Source organism: Oncorhynchus tshawytscha, linkage group LG09 (assembly GCF_018296145.1).
Source record: "Oncorhynchus tshawytscha isolate Ot180627B linkage group LG09, Otsh_v2.0, whole genome shotgun sequence".
In the NCBI taxonomy this organism is placed as follows: domain Eukaryota; kingdom Metazoa; phylum Chordata; class Actinopteri; order Salmoniformes; family Salmonidae; genus Oncorhynchus; species Oncorhynchus tshawytscha.
Genome location: NC_056437.1, coordinates 69,474,390 through 69,492,145, shown reverse-complemented (window position 1 = coordinate 69,492,145; position 17,756 = coordinate 69,474,390). Strand labels below are relative to the sequence as shown.

The following is a 17,756-nucleotide window of genomic DNA, read 5'->3' as shown; positions in this document are numbered from 1 at the left end:
GCTGGATCTTCCAGCATGACAACGACCCAAAACACACAGACAGGGCAACTAAGGAGTGGCTCCATAAGAAGCATCTCAAGGTCCTGGAGTGGCCTAGCCAGTCTCCAGTCCTGAACCCAATAGTGGGAGGAGGGAGGGAGCTGAAAGTCCCTTTTGCCCAGCGACAGCCCCGAAACCTGAAGGATCTGGAGAAGGTCTGCATGGAGGAGTGGGCCAAAATCCCTGCTGCAGTGTGTGCAAACCTGGTCAAGATCTACAGGAAACGTATGATCTCTGTAATTGCAAACAAAGGTTTCTGTTCCAAATATTAAGTTCTGCTTTTATGATGTATCAAATACTTATGTCATGCAATAAAATGCAAATTAATTACTTAAAAATCATACAATGTGATTTTCTGGATTTTTGTTTTAGATTCCGTCTGTCATAGTTGAAGTGTACCTATGATAAAAAGTACAGACCTCTACATACTTTAAGTAGAAAAACCTGCAAAATCGGCAGTGTATCAAATACTTCCCACTGTACATGGATTTATTGTGATGGCGTAGGCTATATTACATGGATTTATTGTGATGGTGTAGGCTATATTACATGGATTTATTGTGATGGCGTAGGCTATACATGGATTTATTGCGATGGCGTAGACTATATTACATGGATTTATTGTGATGGCGTAGGCTATACATGGATTTATTGCGATGGCATAGGCTATATTACATGGATTTAATCGACTTTTTCAAATGTAGATGTTGCAAAGGTCTGCATCGTTGGCTTGTAGGCTATACGTGGAATCCAGGAGATCCTACATGTGTTTATGTTAATTAACAGTCAATTAATGTGAGAATGGCAGTTATTTGCTTGACAATCACCAGCTGACAAAATGTCATGACAACCACAGCCCTACCCCCTGTCCCGTCAGCCTTGGTTAGCCTCTGAGCGAGGCCAGCTAGTTTTACTGGGTGCTTCTGGGTGACAGGTGCCCTCACACATTAAAGTCCCACTCACCTCTAGCCAGGCACACATACACACACTCGGGTATAATCAATGACACTCAGGAGAAAGCAGGTACACACACACACACACACGCACACACAAAGGTTTGTTTAACTATCTTTGTGGGGACCAAATAATTGATTCCGATTAAAAATCCTATGTTTCCTAACCCCTAAACCTAACCTTAACCCTACACTTAACACCTAACCCTAATAGTAACCCTAACCCTAAACCTAACCCCTGAGCCTAAAATGGCCTTTTTCCTTGTGGGGTTCCCACAAATGTCCCCAATTTTCCTTGTTTTAATATCGTTGTGCGGTCCCAAAACCACACACACACACACACACACACACAACGTGTTGGACATAATGAATGATGTGACACAATTTCCTCCTTGTGGTGATAATAAGATCTGCATCATCAAGTCCTTTGCTTAACAGGTTTTTTCTAAATGAAAGTTGTTGGTCTGGGTCGATTTTGGCCTCCTGCGTCCAGAGATCTATTTCTAAATGTTGACCATATAGTTGTACAATATTTAAATCTCCACATATTTTTAAGACCATATCTGTATCGAGTGAAGTCTCACATCAACAATAACAATTTAACAATGTAAAAAGTAGTCAGGGTTCATGGATTTCATGTTCTTTAAAGCCATACACACAATAATTGAAAATGTACACTGAAATCAAATTATTGTTAGATTAACACACACAGTACAAATGTTTTTTTTTTTTTTTACAGTTTGTCATACAGTAGATCTCAAGTTTAGCACATCACAACCAGTCATTGCTGTAGACTATTCTTTGACAGCACACTGAACGTTATAGGAGAGACATAGTCTAAAGTATTAATATATTTACTTAAAAAATGAAATAATAGATTATGTTCAATGCGTTCATCCAATTCATCAAGACAATCACTCTTTTTAAACTGAAGTAAATAATGTCATAATATAATGTCATTATTTTAAAACATATATAACATAGTCAAGTCTGAAATCTCATACAAGTACCTGGAAACAATACAACTAGAAATAATACACCCAAACTATTTACGTAGAAATTCTAATTCATATTCAAACAAAGCCTTTCCTCTTATCTACTAAGTGAATATTTTGATGAAAAAGTTGTTTTTTAAGCCCTTATAATTCAACTCACAAAGCGAACCTTTCATGCCTTTCCTGGCATTAATATCTCTGCATCAGCATTCTTATTACAAGGCCTTCACTCATTGTTTGCGTATATGTTGTCATCTTCTTCATAGTCATTCTCCCTTCCAGATTTACATGAAGTGAGCTGCTCCAGGTCTAAAGACTCACTGTCTTCATTGTAGATGTCTTCAGCAAAATCCCTCTCTGTGAAGATATCTGCATTTTCATAGTCGGACTCATCTTCCTCACTTGCCTCTGGCCCTTCACCTTGGTTGTTTCCAAACTTGTTCATGGCTCCTGGAGCATTCCTGAGGATGAATACAAACATTTGAGTTACATGCCTAGGCCCAGATTCACCAAACATTACCTACGAAAAAACTCAGGCTAGGGTCTATTATTCTCCACTTCCTGTCTGACTGATGTGCCAAAAGTAAACTGCCTGTTACTCAGGCCCAGAAGCCGGGATATGCAGATAATTGGTACCATTGGATAGAAAACTCTGTGAAGTTTCTAGAAATATTAAAATAATGTATAAGACTATAACACAATTGAGACGGTAGGAGAAAATCCAAAGAAAAACCAACCAGACTTTTTTTTTGAGAGAGAGCCCATGCTCTTACAATGGAAAGCTATGGGTCATATGCAATTCCAGCGACCAGATTGCAATTTCTATGGCTTACACTAGATGCAAACGGTCTTTGTTCAAGTTTTCAGGCTTGTTTCTTCCCAAACGAGGAAGAATTGTGAGTTTTGGTACTGGGAGTCAGAGTTGGAAATCAGTGTGTGCACGCGCAACGAAGAGGACATGCACCTGATAATTCTACTTTCCTATTGAACATACTTCTTTCCGTATGAAATATCATAGTTTAGTTACATTTTAGGGTATTGGGTAGAAATGTATTTTGACTTGATTTAACCTCTCTGAGCACGGAACCCGGTAGCGGGCTGAAATTCCACAACATACGGTGATCGCTACATAAATAGTCATATTAAACATTCATGAAAATACAAGTGTCTCACATGTATCAAAAGCCTAGAATCTTGCTAATCCAACTACGTCAGATTTAAAAAAGGATTTACTGTGAAAGAATACGATGCGATTATCTAAGGAGAGAGCCCCCCCCCCCAAAAAAACCCATTTCAACCAGCACAGGCGTAACAAAATCACATACTGCATTAAAATAAATAGTTTACCTTTGACGATCGTCATCTGTTTGCAATCCCAATGCTCATTGTTACACAATGAATGATCTTTTGTTTGATAAAATCAGTTTTTTATAGCCTAACACGAAACATTTTGTGAACCGCTTGTGTCGTGAATTCCGTCTCATTCCATTTTCGACGACACATTCCAGGTAAATAACCCACACAGAACGTGACTTTTCCAGTTATGTTTGGTTTCATTGCAATAAACTGGTTTGTTTGTAACACAACCAAACATGATGGGCCATTTCGCGGGACGTATTGACTGAAAGAAACCGATTTGAAGACAACAAGTAATGACATCACTGTGCACCAATGATATGACCACTGTTTCGTTGATTGACTGTATTTTAACCCAATGACCACTGATCGTCTTGAAATCTAGCTGGGTAGATAGCCAATGAGCTGAGGTAAACGGCAATATGCAGTGGTTGTGTGTTGGAAGACCAACCCATGTCGTAAACTCCGGAGTAAAGAGAGTCATTCGCTATTGAAGATTTATTCCGGAAGGAGCTACGCATTTTACGCACAGCGTTGTTTTGGTAAACGCGCAGATTCAGCTGTTTATATATCAATCAGTATGGCAACTAAGTCAGGGAAAGCTAAATCTAAGTCTAGATATACAGATGTACACACAATTTTAGAAGAAATAGATCGGAAAAGTGAGCCAGAGATTGTTGTAGGACGATTCATTTAGCGATTCCCAAGCAGCACAATATTGTGTAGAGCTTTGGCAAAGTGGGTGATGTTATATCCTTCCTGTTTGGCTCTGTCTGGGGTCTCATCAGATGGGACCACAGTGTCTCCTGACCCCTCCTGCCTCCAGTATTTATGCTGCAGTAGTTTATGTGTCGGGGGCCTAAGGTCAGTTTGTTATATCTGGAGTACTTCTTCTGTCTTATCCGGTGTCCTGTGGAATTTAAGTATGCTCTCTCTAATTCTCTCTTGGAGGACCTGAGCCCTAGGACCATGTGTCAGGACTACCTGGCATGATGACTCCTTGCTGTTCCCAGTCCACCTGGCCTTGCTGCTGTTCCAGTTTCAACTGTTCTGCCTGTGGCTATGGAACCCTAAACTGTTCATATTTACTCTTGAGGTGCTGTCCTGTTGCATCCTCTACAACTACTGTGATTATTATTATTTGACCCTGCTGGTCATCTATGAACATTTGAAAATCTTGGCCGTGTTCTGTTATACTCTCCACCCGGCACAGCCAGAAGAGGACTGGCCATCCCTCATAGCCTGGTTCCTCTCTAGGTTTCTTCCTAGGTTTTGGCCTTTCTAGTGAGTTTTTCCTAGCCACCGTGCTTCTACACCTGCATTGCTTGCTGTTTGGGGTTTTAGGCTGGGTTTCTGTACAGCACTTTGAGATATTAGCTGATGTACGAAGGGCTATATGATTCAATTTGATTTGATAGAGGACTGAGGGTCTTCCAAATATTGAAAGTATGTAAATAGTTACCCATGTTATTTTGTAAATGTATATATTTTTTTCTTATTTTTTTTCCATATTCTTTTCTCCATTTCTTGGGGGTGTGTGTTAGAATACCATTTTGGCATTTTGTGTAGTATAGTTATTTGTTTCAAAATGTATACCTTCACCAATTTGGCCACTTGGGTACATTTGGACTACTTGTGTGGGACACCTGGGTGACTTCATGATAAATGTCATGTAGCACACTCATTTTGGAAGTTATCATTCTGAAACTTTGCACAAGTACTGTTGCCCTCTTGTATTTTTCACTGAAATTGTCCCCATCATCCTATCTGAATGTTTGTTTTATCTTGTTAATTTGAAAGATGATGATACAACAATAAAAATACAAAACATATGCTTTTTTTCATTGTATTATCTAAACCAGATCTATTGTTTTATATTCTCCTACATTCAATTCACATTTACACAAACTTCAGAGTGTTTTCTTTCAAATGGTACCAAGAATATGCATATCCTTGCTTCTGGGCCAGAGCTACAGGCAGTTCGATTTGGGTATGTCTTCAGGTGGAAATTGAATAAAGTAGGGGGGTAGCGCTGAGAGCTACCTCTTGAAGCTAGGGGGCACTATTTTTATGTTTGGAAAAATAACCTTCCCACAGTAAACGGCCTATTTCTCAGGACCAGATGATAGAATATGCATATAATTGACAGATTAGGATAGAAAACATTCTAAAGTTTCCAAAACTGTCAAAATATTGTCTGTGTATAACAGAACTAATATTGCAGGCGAAACCTTGAGAAAAATCAAACCAGGAAGTGACTTCTATTTTGAAAACTTCATTTTCCATAGCCTCCCATTGCTACATTTAAAGGGATATAAACCAGATTCCTTTTCCTATCTCTTCCTCAAGGTGTCAACAGTACTCAGACATAGTTTCAGGCTTTTATTTTGAAAAATGAGCCAAAACAATAATATTGCGTTAAGTGGTCACATGAGTTTTGCCCCCGCAACAGAGTTTGGATAGGTATAGCTTTTCCCTCTCCCACTGTGAAAAACATTTGCGGTTGAGATATTTTCGATTATATATTTTAAAAACAACCTGATTGATTATAAAAAACGTTTGACATGTTTCTGTGGACATTACGGATATTATTTGGAATTGGTCTGCGTTGTCGTGACCACTCTTTCCTGTGGATTTCTGAACATAATGTGCCAAACAAACAGAGGTATTTTGGATATAAAAATAATCTTTATGGAACAAAAGGAACATTTGTTGTGTAACTGAGAGTCTCGTGAGTGAAAACATCCAAAGATCATCAAAGGTAAACGATTCATTTGATTGCTTTTCTGATTTTCGTGACCAAGCTACCTGATGCTAAGTGTACTTAATGTTTGTCATGCGATCAATAAACTTACACAAATGCTTGGATTGCTTTCGCTGTAAAGCATAATATTTGACTGAGGAACTATGTTATTCAGCGGTTGCCGATGACAATTATCCCGCTTAAGGGATGGGTAGCGTCAAGAAGTGCAAATGATTTTGTTTTAGATTCCATCTCTCATAGTTGAAGTGTACCTATGATTAAAATTACAGACCTCTATATGCTTTGTAAGTAGGAAAACCTGTAAAATCGGCAGTGAATCAAATACTTGTTCTCCCCACTGTACATTCCTGCATGGCATCCTTCTTTCATGTCTTCATCTTTGCTCTTGTTGACAAAGGTTTCTGCGTTGACATAGTCCTCTTCATCATGTTCCTCCCTCGCTGACACACATCACGACAAGAGAGACAACACAACACTACATAAAGAGAGACCTAAGACAACAACATAGCATGGCAGCAACACATGACAACACAGCATGGTAGCAGCACAACATGACAACAACATGGGAGCAACACAACATGGCAGCAGAACAATATGGTAGCAGCACAAAATAGGGTAAAACATGATTGGGCACAGACAACAGCACAAAGGGCAAGAAGGTAGAGACAACGCATAACTTACTCATTATTTTTACTGCTAAGCAACTCCTTTTTCATATACATTTCTGCATCGCATCCTTTTTTCGGGTCTTCATCTTTTCTCTTGTTGACAAAGGTTTCTACGTTGACATAGTCCTCTTCATCATTTCCCTCCCTCGCTGCAGCCACAGTGTTGGGATTGATCAGTTTAATTCATATAAATAACGTCAGTGAATATACGCAGGAATAAATATCATAAACAGTACAACACCACAACAAAATTAGGGTTGAAAAATTCCAGTAATCAAAATGTCCAGGTTTTCAAGATATCCTGGTTGGAGGATTCCATATTTCCTGATGAATCCTTCCTGATTTTCAGGAATTTTCCAATTCCAACTGAGTATTCTTGAAAACCTGGGTATTTTGCAGCCCGAACCTGAATCCTGTTTAGAGCAGCTAGATCTTACTTTCTCTTGGGTTTATCATAATAGACTGCTCTCTGCTGCTTATCTTCTTCCAGACTAGACAAGGAATGAGCAGCAGGAGGAGGAGCAGTAGCCCACCTATTGCACCAGAGGCAATAATGGGGACTATGGATGCTATGGAGAGAAACACCATATTCAACATCTTTCAGAAGACCACATTTTATCATTCGTATAGCTATCAAATTCTTCTGCAATGTAAAACATTTTTGTCTACTCACAATTATTACATATGGCCTTCATGGTAATGCACTTGAAAACATAAATATAAAATGTATTTTACCTCGAATGCTGACTGTCAGCAACTCTGTCTTGGTAGAATGGAATGACAGGGTGGAGACATTAACTTCATAAACACAACTGTAGTTCCCCTGGTCTGTATAGTCTGCAACAGGAAAGTGAAAGGAGGCAGAGTGGTTGACTGCTGGCTCAGTTTCAGTCCTGTTGGACCCAGAGAAGTCCAGATAGAAGAGGCCTCCAGGATACTGTGGCTGAATGGTGCAGGTGATGGAGAAGCTATGGCCCCTGGTCACCTCTGGCCCCTGAAGTCCCCAGAACATCCCTCCATTTGGAGCATTGAGAGAGATGTTGGGCTGTAACAAGACAACTAGCAAAAGACAAGAGCAGGTTGTTAACCTGTGCACTTAACTGCAGCATAACAGTAATATTTCTCGACAAGAGAACACTATGTTAGAATACATTATGAAGAGATATCCAAACTCTTGCATTAAAGAACGTATAATCTCTGAACCCAGTGTCCACTCATTAATGTTTAGTTGCTCACCTATAACAGATAATTCAACAGAGTCACTTTGAGGGGAGCTGAAGTCTCGACTGGATACCCTTGACTCATACTGACATCGGTATGACCCCTCATGGCTAAAGACCTCTTTAGGAATGTTGAAGATTACAGAGTTGCTACTTGTGGTTTTGTCCATTCTGAACGAGCCTAAAGTCTTCTGAAATTTGAATGCTCCACCCAAGTGTTGTGTTGTGACGGAGCAGAGGATGTCAACTCCGTCACCCTAGGCAACCTCTGTGGCAGATCTCAGATTTATTTGGGGATTTTAGATGGTCACTTGCTGTTCCCAGTCCACCTGGTCATGCTGCTGCTCCAGTTTCAACTGTTCTGCTTGTGGCTATGGAACCCTGACCTGTTCAGCAGACGTGCTACCTTGTCCCGGACCTGCTGTTTTCGATTCTCTCTCTCTACCGCACCTGCTGTCTCTAACTCTGAATGATCGGCTATGATAAGCCAACTGACATTTACTCCTGAGGTGCTGACCTGTTGCACCCTCTACAACCACGGTGATTATGATTCATTTTTGACCCTGCTGGTCATCTATGAACATTGCATATAACTGACTCAACACATTTAAATTCACTAGCAATGGTATTGCAAAATAATTTTGTTGTGATTCTACCCCATTGTTCATTTCATCACTCATTTTTTATATTAATGTTTTTCTTACCAGAGCATTCAATATCATCCATCCAGATCTGCCCAGTGCATAGCCTGCCCAGCCAAAGCATTCATTCATGCGAGGATCTCAAATTGTTTGTGCATCACTCATGTCACAAGATGTCAATAGCATGATAAAACCACCTCCTACCTGAGAGGCAGACAACACCAGCATCTTCACCATGATTGCAGTTATGTTTTGTAGTGTGTGAGCACTGTCTGAGTGTGCTTTCACTACCAGAGCATTTAATATCATCCATCCAGATCTCCCCAGTGCCCTGACCAAAGTAGGCAGACCCTGGGGAACTCATAGCACTCCCACAGCCCAGCTGTTTACAGACCACCTTAGCATCATTCATATCCCAGTTGTCATCACACACTGTTCATCCCCACTGGCTGTTGTGATAGATCTCCACTCTCCCAGAGCAGCGACCATTCCCATTGACCAGCCTGACCTGGGCACCTTGCAGGTTTGGGGAGGGGAGGTTTGGGGGGGACAAAAATGAAGGCCATTGTCATTCAAGTCATGGAACTGGACAGTTTTTAATCTTTTTTTTTTTATCTCACCACCCATTACGTGATATCAACTAAAGTGGGGGAGGGGGGACAAAATGAAGGTTTTTTTTTTATCTCACCACCCAATGGAAATGTGTCAGGCGGGGGGGGTGAGTCAACTACTCACCACATTTTATACACTGCACTGCTAGCCAGCTGTAGTGTACACTTTCAGTACTAGATTAATTATTTGATCCTTTGACTGGTTGGACAACATGTCAATTCATGCTGCAAAAGCTCTGATAGGCTGCAGGATGTCCTCCAGAATTTGACATAATTACTGTGTAAGTCTATGGAAGGGGGTGAGAACCATGAGCGTCCTAGGTTTTGTATTGAAGCCAATGTGCCCAGAGGAGGACAGAAGCTAGTTGTCCTCAAGCTACACCATTGTGCTACCCTACAGAGTGCAGTTGAGGCTACTGTAAGCCTTTGCAAAATAATGTGTTTTAAGCAATTATTTGGTGACTATATTTACTATTGTTTTATCTAAATAGGATAACTATGTAAATGTTTCAAATGTACAATTTTTTATGAATTTCACTGAGGAGGATGGTCCTCCCCTTCCAACTCTGAGGAGCCTCCATTGAAATGTACATATCCCAACATTGGGATGTGCATAGGCTTTTAACGAACTCATACACTTTTATAAGCTTCATTAAAGTTACAAACGTATCAATGTTCAGCCTTAATATGTGATAACAATACAACAGAACGTATTAACCGGAATGACAAAAAATTATTATCAAGCCACACCTCCTTGACCCACTAGGTGCTGGATTGTTTATGCTGGGTTATTGAGATATACTCAATAACCCAGCATAAACAACCCAGCATCAATAACGAGCCTGCAACCCAGCAGTTGGGTCATCCAAACAACCCAGCATTTTCTTTTGTGATATGTGCAGCATACTATGAATGCGGTATAGTATGAACTACTACTGATTCTAATGTTCATGTTATTAAGACATCTTAATATCAATATTTGGATGTCAGAAAGATGTCTACACTAAAGATATTGTTTTGTTTCACGCAATGGTTTCAGGAATTGACATGACTAAAACCAAAGGAGATTCACTTACCTGCAGGTAGAGGTCCATTCCATAGATAGACTAATAAATAAAAGGAAATTGAAATTGAAATTAGTGGTAGTCAATGTCTCAAAATATTCACATAGCTGAGACACAAACCTTTCAGCAAGACAAAACTGAAGATGAGCCAGCAGGCAATATTCTGTGGTTCACCACAAACTGTCACAAGAAGCATGCTGTGTGATTGGTCAGTTCAATATGTGTAAGGCAATGTCTATTTTAGTGAGGATAGTGAGAATGTTTAGCTAGCACAAACTAAATTCAATCAAACATGAAGATGTACTAATCAGAGTTCTGCCCAAAGAATGTAAGAGTGGCGCTGAACCACATGTGGGCATTATTTGACTCTATTTGTTATCATTTAAGGCCAGGCAACACACCCTAATAGGGTACTGTTTGCTCTAGACTACAGGAAATGGCAGTTACGGCGGTTAAAAAATTACAAAATAGCCGTCTGCTTCCAGGACCTTTTTTCTCTTGTTTGCCTTAAACTATTACTGTATTCCTAATTGTCCACTACAACTACGTAAAGGCCCAGGGCAGTCTAAAACTGGATTTGCTGTTGTTTTATATACACTCAGTGGCCAATTTATTAGGTACGTTCATCTAGTACCTGGTAGGACACCACTTTGCCTCCAGAACACCTTGAATTATTCGGGGAGTGGATGATACAAGGTGCAGCATTCTAACCTGGTCTCAGAGCATTTCGTATTATATTATGGAAAGTTGCTAATTAGCTAAAATGCTAAAGTTGTCCGTGATGAGATTCGAACTCACAAACTTTGGTTTGCTAGACATGTGTTGTTCATGATGAGATTTTAACTAGATATTTGCGTTAGATGCCTACCCATCCACCCTACTTTTGTTTTTGCCATAAGTAACCATCTATCTTATGTAACCATGCCAAATGTAACATATCATACTAATTTGAGTGTCCCAGACGAGGCTGGGCTTCAAACGTTGCTCAATTGGCATAAAACGAACTAACGTGCCAGGAAAACATTCCCCACCCCATTATACCACCACCACCAGTCTGTACCGTTGACACCAGGCAGGATGGGGCCATGGACTCATGGTGCTTACGCCAAATCCTGACTCTGCCATCAGCATGATACAACGGGAACAGAGATTTGTCAGACCAGGCAATGTATTTCCACTCCTCAATTGTCCATTGTTGGTGATCCCGTGCCCACTATCAGCTAAAAACTCTTCTTGTTTTTAGCTGATAGGACTGGAACCCAGTATAGTCATCTGCTGCCCATCCGTGACAAGGACAGTATAACGTCTAGTAATTCTAGAAATCCGAAGGTTGTGAGTTCAAATCTCATCACAGTCAACTTTAGCATTTTAGCTCATTTTCAACTTTTCAACCACTTACTACTTTTTAGCTACTTTGCAACTACTTAGCATGTTAACTAACCCTTCCCCTAACCTTAACCCTTTAACCTAACTCCTAAACTTAATCCTAACCTTAACCCTAACCTCTACCCCTAGCCTAGCTAACATCAGTTGTTGATCGTGTTGTTGTTGATGTGCATTGGCAACTGAGGGAGAGAGCCTACCAGTTCATAGTGTTTGATCAATAGGACTGTAAAACTTTTCAAAAGTAAGAGGACTCCTGTGGTATTTATACTGAACAAAAATATAAAAGCAACATGCAACAATGTCAAAGATATTACTGAGTTACAGTTCAAAGAAGGAAATCAGTCAATTTAAATAAAATCCTTAGGCCCTAATCTATGGATTCCACATAACTGTGGAGCCAAGCCCAGCCAACCAGAATGATTATTAACCCCCCCGAGAGTATCACACAGGTGAAGAAGCTGCCCAGACTACTTGCATTGCCCCCCTCTTTTACACTGCGGCTACTCTCTGTAATTATATATGCATAAGTCACTTTAATAACTCCACCCACATGTGTATATATTACCTCAATAACCTGGACTAACCAGTGCCCCCGCACATTGACTCTGTACCGGTACCCCCTGTATGTAGCTTCGCTATTGTTATTTTACTGCTGCACTTTTATTTCTTTTTTTTTATAGGTATTTATCTTAAAACTGCATTGTTGGTAAAGAAAGGGCTTGTAAGTAAGTATTTCACTGGTCTACACCGGTTCTATTCGTCGCATGTGACTAATAAAATGTGTTTTTTTATTATATATAAATCTGCAAAAGTATCTAAAAACCTGTATTTGCTTTGTCATTATGGGGTATTGTGGATAGATTGATGATTTTTTATTTATTTAATCAATTTTAGAATAAGGCTACAATGTAACAACATTTGGAAAAAGTGAAGGGGTCTGAATACTTTCCGAATGCACTGTATGTGTGAATAGTTTTGATATAGAATGGACCATTATCATGTACCTGTCTTGGATCAGGGGCATGGGATAGAAAATAAATAGCGAATTACATAGCCTATGTTGCGCAACATGAGCTCATGGGCTCTCATGTTTGATTTGATTTTCTAAAACATTTGCATTGACGCCAAATAGAATACCATTGTAGTTAGACAGCTGAAGTTGTACTCTACACAGAACTTACATATATTTGCTAGGTAAGAGTAGAAATATTGTCTTCATAAGCACACCAATATGATATTTATAGGATATGTTTTGTCTTTGTAAAAAAAACACATTCGCCAATTTTTAGTTGATAAAAGGTATCCAGACTTAAGCTGGGCGATGTTTGTGTAATTTCCACGTGTAGCCTACACCTGTTGGGATACTAGTGGTTCTGGGATTTGTCCTCCGGGCAAAGGTCTAAGAGTGGACATAAGGAGAGACGAGCCAAGACTAGCCAGCGAGGCTATAGAAATCAAATCAAATCAAATGTATTTGTCACATACACATGGTTAGCAGATGTTAATGCGAGTGTAGCGAAATGCTTGTGCTTCTAGTTCCGACAATGCAGTAATAACCAACAAGTAATCTAACTAACAATTCCAAAACTACTGTCTTATACACAGTGAAAGGGGATAAGAATATGTACATAGAGATATATGAATGAGTGATGGTACAGAGCAGCATAGGCAAGATACAGTAGATGGTATCGAGTACAGTATATACATATGAGATGAGTATGTAAACAAAGTGGCATAGTTAAAGTGGCTAGTGATACATGTAATTACATAAGGATGCAGTAGATGATATAGAGTACAGTATATACGTATACATATGAGATGAATAATGTAGGGTATGTAAACATTATATTAGGTAGCATTGTTTAAAGTGGCTAGTGATATATTTATTTAGAGCATTGTGTTGTAGGCAAGCTGAGCTGACTGGGCATTCAACTCGCAGTTGATACTGTTTCCACAGTCCCACTGTCTTTACATCTTGTTGAAACTACATTGCAAGCTACTTTCATAGCAAAATGTTGTATATATTTTGATTTTATCTTCATTTAACTAGGCAAGTCAGTTAAAGAACACATTCTTATTTACAATGACGGCCTAGGAACAGTGGGTTAACTCCCTTGTTCAGGGGAAGAAAACATCAGATTTTTACCTCGTCAGCTCGGGGATTTGATCTAGCAACCTTTTGGTTACAGGTCCAAAGCTCTAACCACTAGGTTACCTGCCACCCTCGTTGTAGAACGAGTGTCTTATGAAACACATTCCAAACCACTGGCTCTTGCTTCTTTTCTATTACTGATTTGACAGGGGAATTTCAGCTTGATTGGCTAGCCAGCTTCAGCTATCCCCAAGCTTTGCTAGCAAGCTGCTGCCAGCTTGGTTAAACACAAGGTCAGTGCAGGCTTTAGCCTACACATGTGGAACTGAACTGAGCTGATCTTGAGATGGGCGATTCAGTCAGGAGGGGAGAAGTCCTCGACTTCAAAACTTTCTTCTCTCCATAGCAAAGATAACTTAGCTTACCTCTGTACTCACTACTTCCAATGTTTCTTGTGATTGAATGGCAAAAACAAACCCAAGAAACACCCACGTCAAAACCACACCCCCAAGAAAACTGTTGTTTGGTTTCAATCATGAGGCCACAAGTGTTTCTTAATGACTAAGCTTCAAAACGAGGCCAAATCAGGAAGTTCAGTCACTCTTTTAAAATACATCTACTGGTAATTGTTATCATTATTTTAAGTTGAATTATTATTGAAATTAGTTTTAAAACTCAATCTCAATGTAGTCAGATACGTCAATTCTATGAAAATATAAATTGCTTGCATCAATTATCTGGCAAAAGTCAGTATTTCCTTATTCAAGAATACTATTGAGCATATCAATCCCTTTACTAAACATTGACCGATCATTTGACTATTGGCTAGTGATTTATGATAATCTGGAGAGATTACTCCTAGTTCTTCCCCATTACTGACAGAGATCCAAATCTTTACTTGAGATTAAACTCATTACATGGATGGCCTAGCGTCTGCTGCTTTTAGATTCTTCCTTTCAATTAAGACTTATAGGTGAGGGGAGTTCCTTATAAATCAGTTACCTTCATTAATCAACCAAGCCCAAGACAGGAGAGAACCTGCAGACACTCAACCCTCTGTGGAGGTCTAACAGTGCAAGTATAAAAGCTTCAAGCAAATTTACCATTCAAATAAATGAATGATTAATTAACATGATACACTTTTCTCAATTCGAAGTAGAATCCATCCCTGAGTACTTGTATCCAACATGCAGCCCTTAAAAATATTCATTTCAAGATATTACTGTTTTCTTTATTTTCTGACATATTCCAGTAGATTGGACTTTTTTTGGAAATTAAACTCACCCATTGTCAGACAGAAGATATTCCATATTTGGGTCTTCATGTCAGAAATAAAGACAGGTATTTTCTCTAGTCGACCTGAACAAGCGTTCTGGTGAAAAGTGTGTTGACCATTCTCTGTCGCAAAATGTCTTGTGAATGTAGATGCTACTATATAAGTATGCATTTCCAGTTCACAGCTCACTGTCACTTCCCCATTTGTGCTGTGGCTGTATTTACTGCAGAGTAGACAGTTCTGTGGTCAATATAGCCCTTGTATGATTGGTGGAAAACCAAAAGAGACTCAAAAGAGAATGCATAGATTGATGGTCTTGACCTAAAAAAAAACTAGTTTGGAATTCGACCCAATGCATCAAATATGCTGAACATTTTGATTGGATACAAAAAGCTAAATAGAATAAAGCAATACCATTATTTCAAATGTCTAGTTTAAGTGTCAACTACAGCCACCGTAGTTGTTATACTTTTGCATCTTAATTATAATTTTTTATTTCACTAGGCAAGTCAGTAAAGAACAAATTCTTATTTACAATGGCGGCCTACCGGGGAACAGTGGGTTAACTGCCTTGTTCAGGGGCAGAATGGTAGATTTTTATCTTGTCAGCTCGGGGTTTCGATCTGTTGCTGGCCCAACACTCTAACCACTAAGCCACCTGCCGCCCCTTTATAAACATGTCACGAAGGACCAAATCCATGTGTTGATGCCAATCAGCTACTTTAGTGACAGGTTGCATACAGTCCACTGTTACTTTTCCTAATAGTTTTGATAAATGTCTTCATTCACATCATGTGCTGTATTGTCCTGAGCTGAGACATTAACGTAAACTTCATCATCGTCTTCACTATTCATTTTCTCATGAGACCCCCCACAAACACCATTTCTTTGAGTGTTTCCGTCCTCGTTGACATAGACATCCTCTGATTTTCCATAGCTGTGCCCTTTTTCCTTCTCATTTTTCTTTGCACCCTTCAGACCTCTCTGGTAACAGACGTTTTCAACATTAACATAGTCCTCTTCCTCTTCGTTGTCCTCCCCTCTGTTGTGTCTGTTGCATAACAGTTTGCTCATGAATTTTCGTAAAAGCAAACTCAAGGGAATAAAAAAAACCTTACAAACAAAATTATATAAACAAAAATCGTTGGCCCGAATTTGAGATGCTGCTTAACTTTTCAGGCTCAAGGCGTAAATCAAGTTTACAGTATAGTGATATCACTTACATTCTCTCTGGTCAGCCTCTGTAGATGGCTTTCTGTTCATCCTTGTCCTCCAGATGACTAGACAGATGACTAGAAGAAGCAGAAACAGCAGTCCTACCCCATCAATCCCTCCAGAGACAATGATGGGGACCATGAAGACTTGTAGATGGCAAATTCATAGGATATCAAAACAAAAAATGGTGATATGAAGGACTATGAATCATCTTACAATACTATGATTTTTCTCTCACGTAAAAGCTATTTTAAATATGATTTTTTTAAAAGCGTGTGTTACTTTACCTCTAATGGTGACAGCTAGTTCCCTATTAGCCAAGCTGAATGACCCAGTGGAAACGTTGACTACATAGCTGCAGCTGGATTTCCCACAGTCTGTATACTCTGCAACAAGGAAGTGAAAGGAGGCAGAGTGGTTGACTGCTGGCTTAGTTTCAGTCCTGTTGGACCCAGAGAAGTCCAGATAGAAGAGGCCTCCAGGATACTGTGGCTGAATGGAGCAGGTGATGAAGAAGCTGTGGCCCCTGATCACCTCTGGCCCTTGAGGTTCCCAAAACATCCCTCCATTTGGAGGACTGAGAGAGATGTTGGGCTGTAGCAGGACCACTGGGAAGGAAGTAAACAGCAATTTGAAAGTCATGTGGTTCCATATTCACACCTTTTAACTGAGAAATGTGTGTTGATGGACTAGGTAATCAGCCTCTTGTCTCTATCAAGGCTCTGAATCTTAAATATATACAGTAAGCTCCAAAAGTATTGGGACAGTGACAAATGTTTGGACAAGAGGAACACCTATATAAGAATGATGTTCATTGACTACAGCTCAGCATTCAACACCATAGTACCCTCCAAGCTCATCATCAAGCTGGAGGCCCTGGGTCTCAACCCCACCCTGTGCAATTAGGTCCTGGACTTTCTGACAGGCCGACCCCCAGGTGGTGAAGGTAGGAAACAACATCTCCACTTCACTGATCCTCAACACTGGGGCCCCACAAGGGTGGGTGCTCAGCCCCCTCCTGTACTCCCTGTTCACCCATGACTGTGTGGCCATGCACGCCTCCAACTCAATCATCAAGTTTGCAGACGACACAACAGTAGTGGGCTTGATTACCAACAATGACGAGACAGCCTACACGGAGGAGGTAAAGGCACTCGGAGTGTGGTGTCAGGAAAATAACCTCTCACTCAATGTCAACAAAACTAAGGAAATGATCTTGGACTTCAGGAAGCAGCAGGGGGAGCACACCCCTATTCACATCGATGGGACAGCAGCGGAAAGATGGACAGTTTTAAGTTCCTTAGCATACACATCACGGGCAAACTGAAATGGTCCACCCACACAGACAGTGTGGCGAAGAAGTTGCAACAGCGAGTCTTCAACCTCAGGAGGCTAAAGAAATTTGGCTTGTCCTCTAAAACTCTCACAAACTTTTACAGATGCACAATTGAGTGCATCCTGTCTGGCTGTATCACC

At 40.0% G+C, this 17,756-nt stretch overlaps 1 protein-coding gene across 3 annotated transcripts; it reads right to left on the bottom strand.

Moving 5' to 3' along the window:
* Positions 1–1,620: 1,620 nt before the first annotated feature.
* LOC112258525 (deleted in malignant brain tumors 1 protein) lies at positions 1,621–16,407 on the bottom strand. 3 transcript variants are annotated; one of them, XM_042327324.1, is made up of 7 exons: positions 16,289–16,407; positions 10,324–10,353; positions 8,841–9,152; positions 7,511–7,834; positions 7,213–7,344; positions 6,789–6,924; positions 1,621–2,448 (listed from the first exon to the last, which is right to left on the bottom strand). In XM_042327324.1, the coding sequence occupies exons 3-7, from the start codon at positions 9,046–9,048 to the stop codon at positions 2,214–2,216; spliced, it is 1,035 nt and encodes a 344-aa protein (XP_042183258.1). In that variant the 5' UTR covers positions 9,049–9,152; positions 10,324–10,353; positions 16,289–16,407; the 3' UTR covers positions 1,621–2,213. The 3 variants fall into 3 exon arrangements, with proteins under 3 accessions (XP_042183258.1, XP_042183257.1, XP_042183259.1); XM_042327323.1 differs by lacking the exon at positions 16,289–16,407 and adding an exon at positions 15,074–15,254; XM_042327325.1 differs by lacking the exons at positions 1,621–2,448; positions 16,289–16,407 and adding exons at positions 6,155–6,547; positions 15,074–15,262.
* Positions 16,408–17,756: the final 1,349 nt, after the last annotated feature.

Excerpts from the sequence above, each read along its gene's own strand:
- LOC112258525 (XM_042327324.1), bottom strand. The coding sequence starts at position 9,048 with ATGAATGATGCTAAGGTGGTCTGTAAACAGCTGGGCTGTGGGAGTGCT. Across the intron at positions 7,345-7,510 it reads GCTGACAGTCAGCATTCGAG|CATCCATAGTCCCCATTATT; the intron begins GTAAAATACATT and ends TTCTCTCCATAG. Across the intron at positions 6,925-7,212 it reads TATGATAAACCCAAGAGAAA|CGAGGGAGGGAAATGATGAA; the intron begins GTAAGATCTAGC and ends CTGTGGCTGCAG.